The sequence below is a fragment of the Podarcis erhardii genome (genome assembly GCF_964252035.2).
Source record: "Podarcis erhardii genome assembly, chromosome: 11".
NCBI classification, from domain to species: Eukaryota; Metazoa; Chordata; class Lepidosauria; order Squamata; family Lacertidae; genus Podarcis; species Podarcis erhardii.
This window is the reverse complement of record NC_138501.1, coordinates 3,622,671-3,641,840: the sequence shown is the minus strand read 5'-3', so window position 1 is coordinate 3,641,840 and position 19,170 is coordinate 3,622,671. Positions and strand designations below refer to the sequence as shown.

The window sequence follows — 19,170 nt, the reverse complement described above, 5'->3', positions numbered from 1 at the left end:
TTGATGCTCCTGCATATGTCAGTGATCCTGCTATGAAAAAGAAGTCCCAAATCTGTCCTCCATACCACCGGATATCAAGTATGGCACAAGGAGACTGGATACCCATATCTCCCTGCCTGAAATACTGGTGCTTTGCAGACCACAAACCTGCCACAGGGATATGGAGATGTCTGATTTGGGGAAAGAGCAGATCAGCTTCTTGCTCCCTCCCCCATAAACTATGTCCTCACCCCAACAAACCATTAATCAGTGTATGTGCTAGCATTGCTTCTCAGTAGAATCCTGGTGGGTTACAGGATCTTTAGGAAACTTTGAAGATGTGCTGGGAGGTGTAACTCCAGTGGTTTTGGCAAATCTATAGATTTAAATATTTAAATATTTAAATCTATATATTTAGACTATAGTATTTAATCCGCGAAGGGACCCTAGTCTTGCTTGGGTTATTCCTACACAAGGGATTCACTGAATCCCCATGGCATAATAGCTGTAATACTGTGATTACCATTACTGCTAATTTATTTATTTGTATGACTTTTCTTTAGCAAAAGGGTTGCCAGAGTAGCACACAATATTAAAATTACACATAAAACAGCTAAACACAAAACTGTCATCCTGGATAGATAATAAAAACTCAACCAATCAGCAGTTAACATCAGCTAAAGTTATGTTGAAAAGTCTATGACCTCTAAACAAACAGGTCTTTGCCTGATGTAGAAAAGACTGCAGGTTCCTGGGGCTGTGTGATGTCAACGGTGTGTGTGTGTGCACACCACGGGGCATGTGGGGCATGTGTGCCATGTCATCACACCCCTGGTGTGCTGACGTCCCTCGTGCACATAGCAGAGTGTGGTGACATAGCGGGTGCACATAGCGGGGCCTGGTGATGTTGTGTGTCTGTGCCCCATGGCGTGCATGCCCAGCTGTGCTGCGCTTTGTGGGTGCCTGGCCCCCACATTTAAAATGTTGTGTGAACCATAGCATGCAGGGCCCCTGGGACCTAGCTCCTAGGGTTGTAAGCTATAGCAGATAGAGATCAATAGTTCTGAGGCCTACAAAGAAAGGACAGAAAAGGGATGCTCCCTTGTTTTTGCAAGAGAGTGAGCTTTTATTAATTATTCGAAAAGTTGTATCAGGTGAAGTAGCAGGTTGAAAAGGAGCCTTGCAGGACACACTACAGTCTATTAAGCTTTCTGTTTCTATTAAAGCACACTATAAATAAGCCAGATCTCAAGCAGTTAGAAAAGAAAAATGTAGTTTTCTGAGCTGAAAAAAAATGAATACTTAGAATTCATTTGGCTGATGGGAATTTAAAAACACTGTTTGCTAAATAGTCATAGTGAATACTAGCAGCCCATTCTCCAACACGCATAGCTGGAGCAAATATAAAGACATACACCCACACACTCATTTATCTCCCATTACTGTGGGGGGCAATGGGTGCATTTCTAGCTCTTTCCATCTGTTTTCTGGCTTGAAATCGGTAGGAGCAACGGCTCTGAGGCACAGCGTTGCCATGCAAGCAAGTTAATCAGCCCACTGAAAAGGCATGCTGACCCACTTTCAGGTGCCAGCTCTCATTGACTCTTTGTTGAGTTTGAGACTCCTTCAGGTTTTTGCTGTTTTACTCCTCTGATTTCCCTTTTCAAAAGAAAGGCATTCTTTCATTTTCCCTACTTGCTTCTTATTCATTTTTCACAGAAAAAGGCAGTTCTCCCGCATCCTGTGTTACAGTGAAATCCTAAACTTGTTTTCCCAGAAGTGTCCCACAGTGTTCTATAGAATCCCTAGGAAGGTGTAACCAAGAGTAATCATGTCTACTCAAAGTTAGTCCTACTGAATTCAATGGTGCTTACTCCAAGGCAGGTGGGGCTAGGATTGCAGCTTAAATCAGTTTTAGAAGCTTGCTTCCTTAATTTCTCAAATAAGCCTTAGTAAGAACATGTCATAGAAGAAATATGTTTCAGCCATCAAGAGAATGATGGTACATTTCTACAAGAAACTCAGTCTGATCAGAGTAATTCATTCTATGAAAAACAGGCATTTAATTGTTATTCTTGGCTGTAGTTGAGGACAATAGTGAAATATTACACGAAATATTGCCATGTGCAATAGTAAAGTACCGATCCATGCTTGCCAACAGCAGTGTGCAATTCTCCCCCCTCTCACATCAAATTCAAAGTTGGATATTGTTATTTAATCTAAATCATTTGCTTTTCCTTGATCCAAAACTAACAAGAGGTTTAGAGAGAGCTACAGTTTTATTGGAACCATTGCTCAGCTTACATTGCCAAACTAATTTACTTAAAGCTATTCTTTTTATTTGGGTTAAAGTTGATTCCTCAATTCCACAGTGATGGGGGCCATTTAGTTTTTCTCCTTTTCCAAATCCAACATGAGGTTATAGAACAATTTTGTTAGGTCACATTCTGTTCTTGGTATCCCTTCATCTATGGCATTAATCAGGCAGTGGTGTGTGTGTGTGTGTGTGTGAACCCCACCCTAAAATATGGTTGACATATACCAGATGGCTCCCAAAAGCAGCTTAAAATAAAAGACACAGAATTACTGCAAGTGCATACGAATATTGCAATGTTTCACATATATACATATTGACAAATACTGTAAAATACAATAGATTTCATAAATTACTGCCACTATGGCAGAAAACATGACAAAAATAGTATTCCAGATATTAGCATGTATGAGCACATACAGAAAACAAAATGTGATGCAAAGAATTTGACCTGTGCAAAGGTCAGAGGGGGCAGTTTTTCTGTTGAGGCAGGTGATTAGCTGTGGGAGGAGCTTATCAGAGCTTGCAGGGCAGCAGCTGAAGAAGGAGCAAAAAGGGTTTTCTTGTGTGTGTGTTTCTTGTGGCTGATTAGCTGCTCTCCCTGTGCAGAGGTCAGAGGGGGCAGGGTTTCTGTTGAGGCAGGTAATTAGCTGTGGGAGGAGCTTATCAGAGCTTGCAGGGCAGCGGCAAACGTTTGTTGGGGGAGACCTAGGTTTTTTTTTTGGGGGGGGAGTTATTTGTCCTGTCTTCACGCTTTTTATGATGGAGGACCACTGTAGCCACCCCCAACGACACGTTTTCAAGATGGAGGGTGAGGGAACAGCTGCAGTCGCCTGCGGTTCCTGTGCAATGTTTGCCATCTTGCCAAAGGTTGCAGGCAGCTTTACCTGCAACAATTGCATGTTGATTGCCCTCTTAGAAGACAAAGTCCAGCAACTGGAGGAATGTGTAGCTACGCTCCAAAGAATTAGAGAGCTGGAGCTCTTCTTGGAAGCAACAGAGCACACCGTCTCCACCAAGGAGGAGACAGGGGACTCCCCTGAGAAGGAGGCTAGTTCACCAACACAGGAGCCAGATATATGGAGAAACATGACTCAAAGAAGTAGGAGGCCCAGGGTTCGCTCTGATTGTTTAGAAATACACAATTGCTTTGAGGTCCTGTCCCCTAGCATGGAAGATGAAGAGCAGACTCCATTTGAGGATCAATCCCTCATTACAGTCGATCAGGTATATGAAGACGAGCAGCAAAGTCAGTCCTCAGGGAATGTGCAGGCGACCTTGGAACGGACAGCTCACGGAAGAACCCCGACCAAACCTAAGAGGAGGCGTGTAGTGGTGATAGGGGATTCCCTACTGAGGGGAACAGAAACAGTGATCTGTGAGCCTGACCAGATGTCTTGGGAAGTGTGCTGTCTCCCCGGGGCTAAGATCCAAGATGTAACTGAACGACTGCAAGGAATCATAAAACCCACTGACAAATACCCCTTCCTCTTGGTTCATGTGGGAACCAATGACACTGCAAGCAATAGCCTCCAGAAGATCAAAAGAGACTATGAGGCTCTGGGCAGGAAATTGAAGCAATTAAATGCACAAATTGTCATCTCATCTGTCCTCCCAGTTGAACGACGTGGCCCAGGGAGAGAGAGAAAAATAGTGGAAGTGAACAGCTGGCTTCGCAAATGGTGTAAACAGGAACGGTTGGGATTCTTAGATCACAGACTGCAGTTTCTTGAAGATGGACTTCTGGCAAGAGATGGGCTGCACCTCACAACGGTTGGGAGGAATGTTTTTGCCAAAAATCTCAGAAACCTCATCAGGAGGGCTTTAAACTGACTAATGTGGGGGAGGGAGACAGTGCTCCTGAAGGTAGGAGTCTATCAATTGATGAAGATGATCATCCAAATGTCATAGACCAAATGGAGCAAACAGCACGCAGACCTAGTGGTGGGAGGAAAAAATCCTTAAATAAGAGACAGGGGGGAATGATTAATGGACTTCAATGTCTGTACACTAATGCGCAAAGCATGGGTAATAAACAAGATGAGCTTGAGCTCTTGGTACAGCAAACTAAATATGACATAATAGGCATCACTGAAACCTGGTGGGATAAGTCCCACGACTGGAATGTAATAATGGAGGGTTGCAATCTATTTCAGAGAAACAGACCAGACAAGAAAGGAGGAGGAGTGGCGTTATATGTCAGGGATGTGTATACCTGTGAAGAGATCCAAGATTTAGAACCTCAAAGCCAAAGTGAGAGCATTTGGGTCAAAATTAAGGGAGAGAAGAATAACAGTGACCTCATTGTGGGAGTTTACTATAGATCCCCAAGCCAAACGGAGGACATAGATGATGCCTTCCTGGAACAGATGGCCAAGCATGCAAAAGGAAGGGAGATAGTAGTAATGGGGGACTTCAATTACCCAGATATTTGCTGGATGTCAAACTCAGCCAAGAGCATAAGGTCAAACAGATTCCTCACTGGCCTTGCAGACAACTTCATTGTCCAGAAAGTGGGAGAAGCAACAAGAGGAACAGCCATTTTAGATCTGGTCCTAACCAATGTTGATGACCTGGTTAGTGGGGTAGAAGTGGAAGGATCATTAGGCGCGAGTGATCATGCTCTTCTGAAGTTTACTATACAGCGGAAAGGAGCAGCCAAGCATACTAGGACTCAATTTCTTGACTTTAAGAAAGCCGACTTCATAAAACTTAGGGAAGTGCTGGGTGAGATCCCATGGACAGTAATACTAAAAGGAAAGGGAGTTCATGATGGCTGGGAGTTTGTTAAGAGGGAGATAGTAAAAGCACAGCTTCAGGCAATACCAGTGAGACGGAAACATGGAAGGTGCCTAAAGAAGCCAGGGTGGCTATCTAAAGAACTTTTAACTGAGTTAAGATTAAAAAAGGATGTGTACAAAAAATGGAAAAGGGGGGAAACCACCAAAGAGGAATTCAAACAAATAGCCAGCACGTGTAGACACAAAGTCAGAAAAGCTAAAGCACAGAATGAACTCAGGCTTGCTAGAGAGGTTAAAAGCAACAAAAAAGGCTTTTATGGGTATGTTCGTAGCAAAAGGAAGAACAAAGAAACAGTGGGGTCACTCAGAGGAGAAGATGGTGAAATGCAAACAGGGGACACAGAAAGGGCTGAACTCCTCAATGCCTTCTTTGCCTCAGTCTTCTCCGATAAATAATAATAATAATAATAATAATTTATTATTTGTACCCCGCCCATCTGGCTGGGTTTCCCCAGCCACTCTGGGCGGCTTCCATAAAAACCAGAAATACACTAAAATATCACAGATTAAAAACTTCCCTGAACAGGGCTGCCTTAAGATGTCTTCTGAATGTCAGGTAGTTATTTATCGCTTTGACATCTGATGGGAGGGCGTTCCACAAGGCGGGTGCCACTACCGAGAAGGCCCTCTGCCTGGTTCCCTGTAGCTTTGCTTCTCGTAATGAGGGAACCGCCAGAAGGCCCTCGGCGCTGGACCTCAGCGTCCGGGCAGAACGATGGGGGTGGAGACGCTCCTTCAGATAAAGAAAACAATTCCCGACCTGAAGAATTTGGAGCAAATGATTCAGCAGAGGAAACACAGCCCAGAATAACTAAGGAGATAGTACAAGAATACTTGGCTAGTTTAGATGTATTCAAGTCTCCAGGGCCAGATGAACTACATCCAAGAGTATTAAAAGAACTGGCAGATGTGATCTCAGAACCACTGGCAGTCATCTTTGAGAATTCCTGGAGAACAGGCGAAGTCCCGGCAGACTGGAGGAGGGCAAATGTTGTCCCTATTTTCAAAAAGGGGAAAAGAGAGGACCCAAATAATTACCACTCAGTCAGTCTGACATCAATACCAGGGAAGATTCTGGAGCAGATCATTAAGCAAACAGTCTGTGAGCACCTAGAAAGGAATACTGTGATCACCAATAGTCAGCATGGATTTCTGAAAAATAAGTCATGTCAGACTAACCTGATCTCGTTTTTTGACAGAATTACAAGCCTGGTAGATGAAGGGAACGCAGTGGATGTAGCCTACCTTGATTTCAGCAAGGCATTTGACAAGGTGCCCCATGATATTCTTGTAAAGAAGCTGGTAAAATGCAGACTTGACTATGCTACCACTCAGTGGATTTGTAACTGGCTGACTGACCGAACCCAAAGGGTGCTCATCAATGGTTCCTCTTCATCCTGGAGAAGAGTGACTAGTGGGGTGCCATAGGGTTCTGTCTTGGGCCCGGTCTTATTCAACATCTTTATCAATGACTTGGATGATGGACTCAAGGGCATCCTGATCAAATTTGCAGATGACACCAAACTGGGAGGGGTGGCTAACACCCCAGAGGACAGGATCACACTTCAAAACGACCTTGACAGATTAGAGAACTGGGCCAAAACAAACAAGATGAATTTTAACAGGGAGAAATGTAAAGTATTGCACTTGGGCAAAAAAAATGAGAGGCACAAATACAAGATGGGTGACACCTGGCTTGAGAGTAGTACATGTGAAAAGGATCTAGGAGTCTTGGTTGACCACAAACTTGACATGAGCCAACAGTGTGATGCGGCAGCTAAAAAAGCCAATGCAATTCTGGGCTGCATCAATAGGAGTATAGCATCTAGATCAAGGGAAGTAATAGTGCCACTGGTCAGACCTCACCTGGAGTACTGTGTCCAGTTCTGGGCACCACAGTTCAAGAAGGCCACTGACAAACTGGAACGTGTCCAGAGGAGGGCAACCAAAATGGTCAAAGGCCTGGAAACGATGCCTTATGAGGAACGGCTAAGGGAGCTGGGCATGTTTAGCCTGGAGAAGAGGAGCTTAAGGGGTGATATGATAGCCATGTTCAAATATATAAAAGGATGTCACATGGAGGAGGGAGAAAGGTTGTTTTCTGCTGCTCCAGAGAAGCGGACACGGAGCAATGGTTCCAAACTACAAGAAAGAAGATTCCACCTAAACATTAGGAAGAACTTCCTGACAGTAAGAGCTGCCAAGGAGTGTGGTGGAGTCTCCTTCTTTGGAGGTCTTTAAGCAGAGGCTTGACAACCATATGTCAGGAGTGCTCTGATGGTGTTTCCTGCTTGGCAGGGGGTTGGACTCGATGGCCCTTGTGGTCTCTTCCAACTCTATGATTCTATGGTTGATTCCTGACAACCTATTTATTCATCCTGATATGTTTGCACGAAGTTTGCTTGGTTAGACAACATCGGCTGTTTTTTGAACATTCATTCTGATTTGTTTGCAGGGTTATATGATGCTGTGCTAAGCAATTGTTACTTCACTCTTTAAAGTGCATTTTCCAGTCAATTCCCCTATTGCAAAAGGTCTAATTGGGTCCTTTTTTTTGGGGGGGGGGTTGTTGTTCCAAGAACTCTAAATCAACTTTGTGCAATCTGAATCTGCCAGCATGTGAATGAATCCCACATGAAAATAGTGCCTCAATATCCCACATAATATGGCACAGTGTACTTTCCTCCGGCCCTGCCATTTTATATATTTTTGTGCTTATGATACCGAGCCAAGATAGGGCACAGATGAAAGAATATGCTCAGAGAAAAGTAGCTGGCAAGTCTTGCCTGATGACATACATCTGGGGTGGGGAACCTCAGCCCTGGGGAGCCAATGTGGCCCTCGTGGCCTCTCTATCCAGCCCCCAGGACATTCCCTCGGCCATGTCTCTTCCCTAGACCATTCCCCAATTGGCCATGCTTTGCACCTTCCTGGCCTGTTTTTAGCGGGCTGGAATGTGTCCGGAAATGCCTGCTGCTTGCCTGGATAGAGGACGTTTGCATGGCTGGAGTGTAGTCCACCAGGCAATGGTAAGAGTCCCGTCTATTGCTCCACCCCCTTTTTTGCCTGACTTCACCCACCACTTGGCATGCAGCCCATTTTAGTTTTATTGTTTTCAGGAACCAAAGGTGAAAGGGTCATATTTCCTTCTTAAATTACTGCATATGCCTTTTTGCTATTCAGAAATTAAATATCCATACAAATTGCATAAAGGAAATATCTTATAAGCTTAGAAATATTGTATTGGCAAATATTTTCCCCAGGACTACCATTAAAAAAACAAACAACTTTCTGCAAATGTGGTAAATGATGTCATTTATTATTTTGGCACAATGGTGGCATACAGCTAATAGTTTACATCTTGAAGTTTGTTGGTGCACTTGAACTTGGAACTATGTGTTGGTTAGCTTCCTTTGTACTAGAGATGGAGAACTTGTGGCTCTCCAGAAGCTGCTGGACCCCAACTCCCATCATTCCTGTCCATTGCCCGCGGTGGCCAGGGCTGAGGGCAGCTGGAGTCCAACATCTGGGCAGCCACATGTTCCCTATCCCTGCTTTATACCATGATCCTAAATTTATAATATAGAAATACGTCTAACTGATTTCAAGGAACTTACTTCTAGGTAAGGGTTGTTTTGATCACTACTTTCAAAAAATCATAATGTTGTAAATACTATGCTAAACATCAGGCTTGAAAATCACATTTAGGCTTCCCAGCCTAAGAGTTAGCTGAAGAGCATTTTTGCCTCCAAAATCAACCTATATTAACTGTTCCAATCAGGTTTCCTCTAACTTGCATATGGCATAGCTACATGATACAAGTGGCTGGTAAAGCCACAAGGAGGCAGACTTCCCAAATGTTTGACCTCATGGTCTTGTTTATCTTATTAATCAAAATAGAATAGCTCTAATTGGCAGGCAAAGTGTATGAGATTTTTCTCTTTTGGAAGGTGGAAAAAAGCGTTTGCAATGATGAATAGGAAGGGAATACTCACCCTTGTAACCAGCCCCATTGGTTTTCCAGTCATTAGCAATCAGATGCCCTGCCCGTGAAGTCCTTACAATGATATGCTGTATATCTCTCCATGTCAGTAGTCGACTAGGGAAAGACAGTGAACAGTCATTTTACAACAAAAAAATAAGAAAAGCCCAAGGAGGAGAGGGAGGGGGTGTCTCAAAGCAAAGGACAGAAACCTTTCTCAATGTATTCCAGCCAATATACAGCGTTAAAAGACTGCAGTAAATTTCAATCTTCATAATTTTCAGGGCAGAAAAGTTTTTACAAGCATGAAGTGGTAGAGGAAGAACATCTGCCTGTCTATCTATCTATCTATCTATCTATCTATCTATCTATCTAATCATCTACCAGTGGTTCCTAAACTACTTTCCCCATCAACCACTTGCTGATGTCTTGGAGGACAACTTAATGATCTCCCCATCCCCTGACCAGAGAGCGATTCCAGTGTCACACTGCTGATGTGGAGTCTGCAGAAAATCCCATAATGGGGCATTCTGGGGACAGAGAGCAGTAGGGGCTATGTCAGCCTCACTGCCACCACATTACAGTGTTCCAGACTGGTGCAAGATTTGCCTGCACCCTGACCTTTGCTCCCATCTAAAGTGTATAGCATGGCTCCAGAGGCTTGTGGCTTCATTAAACCCTGCTGGTTTAATCTCTAGAAAAACTGTAACAGAAGAAAATAATTGTTTCTTTTATTTATTTAAACAATTTATAGAATGCTTAACTCTGTAGTGTCTAAATGGTAAGACTACTTATCTGTCCAAGAGCACTGAAATAATAGGCAACTTATGGTTGCTTTCAGGTCTAACTGTGGTTTCTGTTAGCAATGGAATTGTGAGCAACTACTGCTAGTCTTGCTGCCCTTTTCCTTTGCTGAGTCTGCTAATACATTTGAATTAGCAGCAATCAGTACAGTTCAAGTCCAGGTTATCCTTGACTTTCATGTTAGTACATCAATGTGTCGATCACCCACAAAAAACCCCACAAGGATTGAAAAAAAAAATCCAGTCTCTAGAAGCATCTGAACAGTAAAAAGAAATGAAACAGTAATATGGATGAGATTAAGTTGTCAGGTAAAATAACCATCCAATTCCCACAGATAATTCAAAAGGGTTTTTTGTCCAGCTCAATTTTGAACAGAACCCATATTCTTCCTACAACGGAATTAACCTATAGCACTGGGCCAATGCAGCTGTTGGACACTTTAAAATAAAACACATAAAGATTTTCTACTATACTTCACATGCAATTCCGCAAATATTTTTTAATAATAATGGTAATATTATATGCATTCCAATCCTACAACAATAAAATGTACCATAGAAGATTCAAATAATGCTTGATTTCACAAATATGGAAATTAAACAAAATAAAAGTAGGAAATGAAAGCTCAAGTACTCATCATTGCCTGCCAAATTTCTATCTATAACTGCTTGACTATTTGTTGGTGCATAAATGCTCTCATGTTCCCACTAATACAAATAAAAGTGGCTTGGAAACATTCCCCAAATCATCAAACTTTCAAAAAGGTGGAACTGTGAATATTCTGGGAAGACACAAAAGACGCAAAACTTTATGCGCCTGCTATTCAAACTACAGTGCTGAATTTGTAATTTTTCTAATCCATTTTAATATATTCCAGACAACATGGTCTGACAAAGAGTTTAGCTTTTTGAAACATTGGATGTGTAGATATTTTATACAAAAGCAAGCATTGCCATTCGTTATTTTCTGCTGTAGATTAAATCTGTGAGATTTTCAAAATTCAACTTGGTCAGATTCAGGGAACTAGAAATGGAAGTATGAGGAATCAATGCACATGCAAAAATTAATGCAAACAATAAAGCCTTTGTGTAAAACTCCACCAGTTCTTCTACACTCATTGATGGGGGCTCCCACTCTCTGCCAGGTTCAGACTGGAAACAGAATGAGGCCATGAATACGAATTATGATGTTAATAATTTCCAGGGGAGATGTTGCAATAAAATACAGTGGTACCTTGGGTTAAGTACTTAATTTGTTCCGGAGGTCTGTTCTTAACCTGAAACTGTTCTTAACCTGAAGCACCACTTTAGCTTATGGGGCCTCCTGCTGCCCCTGCGCCGCCGGCGTGTGATTTCTGTTTTCATCCTGAAGCAAAGTTCTTAACCCAAGGTACTATTTCTGGGTTAGCGGAGTCTGTAACCTGAAGCGTCTGTAACTCGAGGTACTACTGTACATAGGAGATATGACTTATTGCTTTAAATATATAAAATTATATTTTGTTGCTACAAACTAGCAACACAAATGCCAAAAGTTAAAGCATAGGCCTCACTTTGACCAACAATGTTTATGTGTTCAAATGCAAGATTTTAATAAAATATTTTCTCTTTCCTATGTGGTATTAAACCCGATCCAAACAATAATTTGTTATGTATTGAAGTTCTCACCCTGGCCACCAGGAGTATCGTGTATATAGTTTTCACTCAGGTCCACGTCAGTTACTTTAGGCGGGAAACCCTGGGTTGTTGTTGCTACAATGTTGACAGCCGGCTGCCTATAAAAGCAGGCCGGCTGAGCTGTTTGCTGTTCAGTTCTGTTCCAGCTTACAAATAAAGAGCTGCTTTGGAGAAATCGCTGCGTTGTCTGCTATGTCTACCCACTATTTAACATAATTTCGCTAGTGATTGCTATTATTAAATATACCTGCAATGTGCCCAACACAAGGGGAGAAAAAACACTTATGGTAATGTGCTGGTTTGTGATCAAAGGTTTCCCCTCCCCTTTCCCTTTGACCAAAAAAATCAAGAAATGAAAAACAAATCAACACTCTTGATTGCATAACGTAACTTTTCATTTGTATATGTGGCAATAAATCGGAACAAACATAATATGTGCAAATTCACAAACATTTTAAAATAGAGTATTCCAATTACCATAGCTGCAAAAAGGCATGGATTAAAAAACTCTGAGCAAGACCACCCTGAAACAAATCTCACTAATGCAACATAGATTGCATTTGGCAGTACAAAGCACAGAACAGAGACCTATAACTTTTCCTTTTGGTGAAAGTACAAGAGAGAGTCCTATTTTTCAAAAATTTCCACTGTGGTGGCCATTCTGTTTTGGTCCTTATTTAAGAACTGTGGTGCACAGCCAGGCTCCTCTAGCTTCTCCAGGGTCCCCCTTGTCACAGTGTGTACCTGAGTTGTTGTTAAGTCTTGCTGTCACTAGAGGACACTGTGGTGCCTACTAATCTCTTGCATACTCAACAGTCATGTTTTAAATTACTGTACCTAATATTAATTAACAAATATATTTTGATTAATTTCTCCAATGTTAACTACTTACTATTTAAATTACTGGATATGCAACTTAAATTTCTTAATTTAAATAACTATATTTCACCCGACATTTGAAGTAGGCATGAGCAGCATATGAACTGAGGGCCTAGCTGTGCTGTGACCAATTTTCTAAAAAAAAAAAAAAGGGGGGGGGGTTCTGTCAGGTTTGCAAATGCAAGCATTTACTGTACTTTTTGCTGCCGTTCTTTTGAGAGTCTCTTGGTTCAATCCTTCTCACCAGCTACAGCTACTATGGCAATTCTTGGCCATGGAGATTCATGCATTTGTAACTTCAAGAGCTGATTATCGCAGTGTGCTCCATGTGGGGCCACCCTTGCGCCTGGGTGGGAAGCTCCAGCTTGTGCAAAATGCTGCAGGTAAACAGTTGGTGGGGACACACAACCACCAGAATGTAACATCAGTGCTAAAAAACATTCTACTGGCTATCCCTATGTTGTCAGACCAGGTTCAAGGTTCTTGTATTCATTTAGTTTGTAATATATTGGGCTGTTTCAAATGCAGAACTAAATTAGAGTTTCTAGCACCATAGGAATGAGCCTCAGGCTCATGTACTCCCCCCGTCTCATTGAGCACAGTCAGAAGGCGGAGAATGGAGAAAGAGGCTTCTACTTTCAAATTTGTGATTACTCCCAAGTTACACCCAAACTGGGAAAACTGTGGTCAGTCGAAACTATTGTTTGTTAACAACCAGGATCATTATCTTGCGTTCTGATGTAAAGGAGGACTCTAATTAGTTGAAACACCTCTTGCACTGGAGCCCTGGGTGTAGGGAATAAGAATCATAGAATCATAGACTTGGAAGTAATCCCAAGGGTCATCTAGTCCAACCCCCCCCCCCGTACTGCAGGAATCTCAACTAGATCATAAATGACAGATGGCCACCCGACCTCTGCTTAAAATCCTCTAATGAAGGAAAATCCACCACCTTCCAAGGGAGTCCATTCCACTGTCAAACAGCTCGGACTGTCAGAAAGATTTTCTGAATGTTTAGTCGGAATCTCCTTTCTTGTCACTTGAAGCCATGGGTTCAAGTCCTACCCTCCAGAGCAGGAGAAAACAAGCTTGTTCCCTCTTCCATGTGACAGCCCTTGAGTTATTGGAAGGTGGCTATCATATCTCCTCCTGTTTAAAGTAGGCAGGTGTTTGCTTACCTCCTCTCTTCCTATCTTGTGCTGCAGGTTCCTCTTTACATCATTTATCCTGTTATCACCAGGTTGGGCATCACTTTCCTTTTGGGTGAAGACCAGAGGCAAAGTAGGTGTTGAGTAGTTCCACCTTCTCTTTGTCACCAAATAGCCATCGTCTCCACACAATGGACCTACCACTTAAAGATGACTTCCATATCTTCTCTCAGTCTCCTCTTTTCCAGGCTAAACATACCCACCTCCCTCAACCATTCCTCATAAGGCTTGGTTTCCAGACCCTTGATCATCTTGGTTGTCCTCCTCTGCACATGTTCCAGCTTGTCAATATGCTTCTTAAATTGTGGTGCCCAAAATTGGACACAGTATTCCAGGTGTGGTCTGACCAAGGCAGAATAGAGTAGTACTACAGAGGTACCTTGGTGTACAACCATAATCTGTTCTAGAGGTTTGGTTGTAAACCAAAACAGGTTGTAACCCAAGGCGTGCTTTCGCAAGAGGGGCCTTCCCCCCCCCAAAAGGGGTTGTAATCCCCCACAAAAAATGCATTGTAATCCAAAAAAAGGGACACGCACTTCCAGCTTTGACATGGTTATAATCCAAAACGGTTGCAAACCAAGGTACCACTGTATTCCTTCCCTTTGATCTGGACACTATACTTCTGTTGATGCAGCCTAGAATAGCATTAGCCTTTTTTTTTGCTGCTGCATCACACTGTTGTCTCATGTTAAGCTTAGGGTCTACCAAGACCCCTAGATCATTTTCACATGTACTATTGGCAACCCAGGTGCCCCCCATCCTATATTTGTGCATCTGGTTCTTCCTGTCTAAGTGCAGAACCTCACATTTGTCCCTACTGAAATTCATTTTGTTAGCTTGTGCCCAGTTCTCCAATCTGTTACGGACATATTGAATTCTGCCTTCTATGGCATTAGCTACCTCTCCCAGTTTGGTGTCACCTGCAAATTTGTGAGCATCCACTCAATTCATTTATAAAGATGTTGAACAACAACAGGCCCAGGACAGAACCCTGTGGCTCCCTACTTGTCACTCCCCCCCCCCCAAGTTGACAAGGAACCCCTTGGGTTCGGTCGGTCGGTCAACCAGCTACAAATCCACCTAACAGTTACCTCGTCCAACCCACGTTTTACCAGTTTCTCCACAAGAATATCATGGGGGACTTTGATAAAAGCTTTACTGAAATCAAGATACACTACATCCACAGCATTTCTCTGATCCAGAAAAAAGGAATTAATGAACTTCAGTTTGATTAAATTTGCAGGCTGAATATATGGACTCTCAGAACGTAACTCTCCACAGAAGTCATTGCCCAGCATATATGGAGCACGGGGCAAACCCAAAGTACCGAAGCTACTCCTGGCCCTGGGTTACATTTTCACTGAGCATGGTAGCTGCCTTAGAGCTGCCTTAGAAGAAAAGGGATCTGTTAATTTCAAACACAGATGTACAGTGTTGTTTGCCAATGCTGTTTTCCTTCTATGTGTGAGCCTCAGGACTACTGGCCACCAGTACTTTAACACCACCACGACTCAGACATGATTTTCAGAGTTGCTTCATGTGTTGCTTTTTCTGACTCAGAATTATGTGGTATGTGCAGGGATAGCCCCCCCCCTAAAGGTATGTAGAATAAAGTAGATGCAGGGTTTTTGTTCAGTTCTGGCACCTTTTTTCGAGAAAAATAGCACTTTTTCTAGAAAGATGCAAAATATATCAAAGTTGCATCCTTTCCTAGGCGAATCACTGACTCAGAAAAAAAACTCATTAATCTTAATTGATTCAGCACTCATTTAACCTCCCAAGAGATAGTTGTTAACCTCTTGTTAAGCCTCTTGAAAGCTGAAAAAAAAATGTATTAGCAAGACTAATAACCAATACTGATAGATAACTGGCCACATTTCAAAAACCAGACTATCTTTTTACCAGAAAAGAATCCCCAAATGGCTCATCAGCATTTGCTTACTGCTTTTGGATTGTGCACTCCAGAATGTTTAGCATTAATAAAAATGAGCAAGGGGTGTTGGGGTGTGTGTGTGTGAAATAGGGACCCATCAGCCAAACAGCAAATGGCAAATCTTCCTCATGTGATGCTTACAAGGAGTTGCCCTCACTCTTCATGATGTCCCCAAAGGATTTATAAAGATAATAAATTTGAAAAACTAGAAGTGGAAAATATATATACTGTATTTTTTGCACCATAACACTCACTTTTTTCCTCCTAGAAAGTAAGGGGAAATGTCTGTGCGTGTTATGGAGCGAATGCCTACGGATGGCGGGGGGATCTGCTGCAGTCGTGAGCAGAGGATCCATGGTACCCCTTCCTTCCTTCCCTCCTCCGTGGCTTGCTTTGAAACAGCAAAGCGGGAGAAGAGCCACTGAATGGGGAGGAGAGAGGGACAGAGAGCCTGCTTGCTTTAAAGGAGCAAAGCGGGAGAGGAGCCTTCTCTTATACCCCTCTTCTGCATTATTAACAGCATCCTTTTCCACCCACCCCACGTGTGTTCCTTGTCCCTTGAGTGCTTTTCCTTCCCTCCCCACTTAAAACGTGGTTACAAAGCACGGATCCACATGGATCCTCAGGATTTTTGCACTGGGTCACCCCAAATTCACCATCAGATCACATAGCATGTCCATAGCTACAGCTTACACCAAAAAAATCACACACCCACTGTTGCCTGGGGGCGCAGTGGTGCAAAAATGTGGTTACAAAGCATGGATCCACATGGATCCTCAGGATTTTTGCATTGGGCTACCCCAAACTCACCGTCAGATCACATGTCTGTGGCCACAGCATGAACCACAAAAATCATACATCCGCTGTTTCATTTAGAATATTTTTTTTTCTTGTTTTCCTCCTCTAAAAACTATGTGCGTGTTATGGTCGGGTGCGTGTTATAGAGTGAAAAATCAGCTCACTTCTGTTCTAAACAATGTCTAGAGAAAGTGTGCACAGTCCCCACTTTACTGGAGAACATGGCTGATTGCCTTTAACATTTAGTGTTCATTTGCATAATGTGGCATACGTCTGCTGTGCTACTTTACATAAAATTTTCATGCTTTGTTTTATTAAGTATTTTAATTTTGCAATTTCATATTTTTATGTGTAAAGCAGATTGTGTCTGAGTTTATCACAAAAAGGAAGAATATAGATGACGAAGTCCTTCAAGTAATCTGGTCCAAAACAATATAGGGATTTAGAAGCTAAAACGAGAACTTGAAATTGAGCCCCAAACCTCATTGGTAAGTAGTGCAGCTGTTTCAGTAATGGTGTCATATGGTCATTATTTGCACCAATAACCAGGAAGCTGCATTCTGTGCCAGTTGAAATTTCCAAACTTGTCTTTAAAATTAGCTCCACATGGAGCACATTGCAGTAGTCTAGTCTAGACGCACTAGTCCATGACGAACTGAGGCCAAATCACCTGTCTCTAGATAGTGCTGCTGCTAGTGTATCAGTCTAAACCTGTAAAAGGTGCTCCAATTGCCTCCCCCCCCCCAGTTAAGGAATTGTGTCTAACACTTACAACTGCAAAATGATGCCTTGGACCAAAAAAGGGTTCGTAAACTGAGGTCTCAGGATGTATACCCAATAGAGAATATCCTCAGATCTCAATTTTCACCTTCAAAGGATTCTTTTGCATGGTGAAATGGAGTGGGGGAGAGAATTTTTTGTTCTCTTTTGAAAGAACGGGGGGGGGAATGGGTAATTTATTTCAAAGGAAAGGAAGGGGGCAGAAGAATAAAGAGTTCTTTGCTTTCACCCTATCCTCTGAATTATTCATAGGTCCCTATTTGTGCAAACTTAATAGGCTCAGTTACTTGACCAAAGGGCTCAATTACTTGGAAATAGCAGCAACAACCAGTTCATCTTGTTTAGAGGGTCACACATTCAGCCTAGAGACAGTGTATTAAATGGGCAGGTTCAAAAATGAATCCTTAGGCTGCTGGTGTCATCTATCCTAAGGAGAGATGCTTTTGTACAAGCATGTCAGCAGCAGAATATGAAGGTACACGTGATTTTAAGAGGCCTGGGATAAGCAGACTATTTCCAAATGCCACCACGAAAAAACAACAAAGCAGAATATTAAAAGTGTGGGATCTATTCCGTCAAATCTAACAATGAATGTTTTTTGCTAGTTAGCATGTGAAGCGGTTAAGACCATAGAGTTCTATTGCTCATAGGCCGACTCAGACCATAGAAACATAAATGGTAGGAAAGGCTCTATGTGATAATATTTCCCCTCCTCTTCCGGGAGGAAAGAAGCAGCAAAGAAGTATTTCCTGTTCCTTCCCTCCCCCACACTCTCTCTCCAGCCAGCCAAGAAGGAGGGCGTGCCTCCAATTGCTCTAGCATCAGGCACATGCCTGAAGCTGTTTTTGCGGCAAACACAAATATTTTACCTTCAGCTACTTTGAATGCAGTTACTGCTAAATACAAATACTCAACTGTGAGTAAACAATATGTTTTAAACTTACATATCAGTCTGCAGCATGTTTCTTTGATAAATGGGGTAATAAAGGGGAGATCAGCCTAACAGCTAATTCTTATGCTTCTAATTAAACTGCCTAAGATGGGATTTAAACTCTGCTTGGCTCCACACTTTTAACCACAAGTGGTAAGTGGATCCTTTTGTCTGTGAGTCTGTAGGGGAATAAAATATAGTTCATTATATTCCCTCACCTACCTAAAATGAAGTGTGAAGCAATGCATTTGGCAGAAGATGCAGAATGCAAGGGGAGCTGAGCAGACTGAGTACAACTGCTTTTGCATCAATGCCCATAAGAAACACCCAGTTCCAAAAAGTAGACCCAGAAGCAAGTCCTATTGTATTCAATGGAGCTTACTCCATTGAAAATATAGGGGAATCAAGAACAACATTTTTGAATGGAATGCTCCTTGTTTGCTTCCAGCAGCAGATGGCATGGCGGGGCAATGTTGCACAGCTGACCTCTAGTTGGTTGCTGCTGCTTACCAAAAGGTAGAGGCATGAGGTAGCGGCAAGGCTGGTGCAGTATACCTGTGGAGTCAATCTGGCATTCCTTCACCTCTACCTCCGGTTAAGCAGCAGCTATGTGACCAGCAAGGGGTCAGGTGAGTGGAGGTGCCCCACCATGCTTTCTACTCTGTTATTCCTGCTCAAAATAAAAGAAAGTATACTGGGCTGTTACCTCATGGTTTTCAGTGAAGCAGGTGGAATAAAATCAACAAGAGGGTTTTTTTCTAAAGTATGCTATATTGAAGTAACAGAACAATCCCATACATGCCTATTTAGAAGTGAGTTTAATGAGACTTGTTCCGAGGTGAGTTTGTATAGGATTACAGCCTTAGACATCAATCCAATGCACATTAACCTGGCAGTAAGCTCACTGAACACAGTGGGAGTTCTTCTGAGTAAACATGCATCAGATAGTGAGGTAAGAGACTTTCCAAGTATTATATAACAATAGAATTTTACATTTTTGCCAAAGCAAATTTTATTCACATCTTTGAACCCTTCTATGTTGCAACCCCTCTGCTGTACAATTAATTAATTTGCCAGTAGACCACTAA

The 19,170-nt window shown here is 42.4% G+C and overlaps 1 protein-coding gene across 2 annotated transcripts in view; it reads right to left on the bottom strand.

The window, feature by feature from the left end:
- LOC309352473 (proprotein convertase subtilisin/kexin type 5-like) overlaps window positions 1-19,170 on the bottom strand; it is a 169,413-nt gene that overhangs the window by 22,412 nt on the left and 127,831 nt on the right. For both annotated transcript variants that reach the window (XM_081880950.1, XM_081880951.1), the window contains exon 10: window positions 9,090-9,193. In XM_081880950.1, the coding sequence (XP_081737076.1) occupies window positions 9,090-9,193 (104 nt within the window). The remainder of the gene's footprint in view (window positions 1-9,089; window positions 9,194-19,170) is intronic.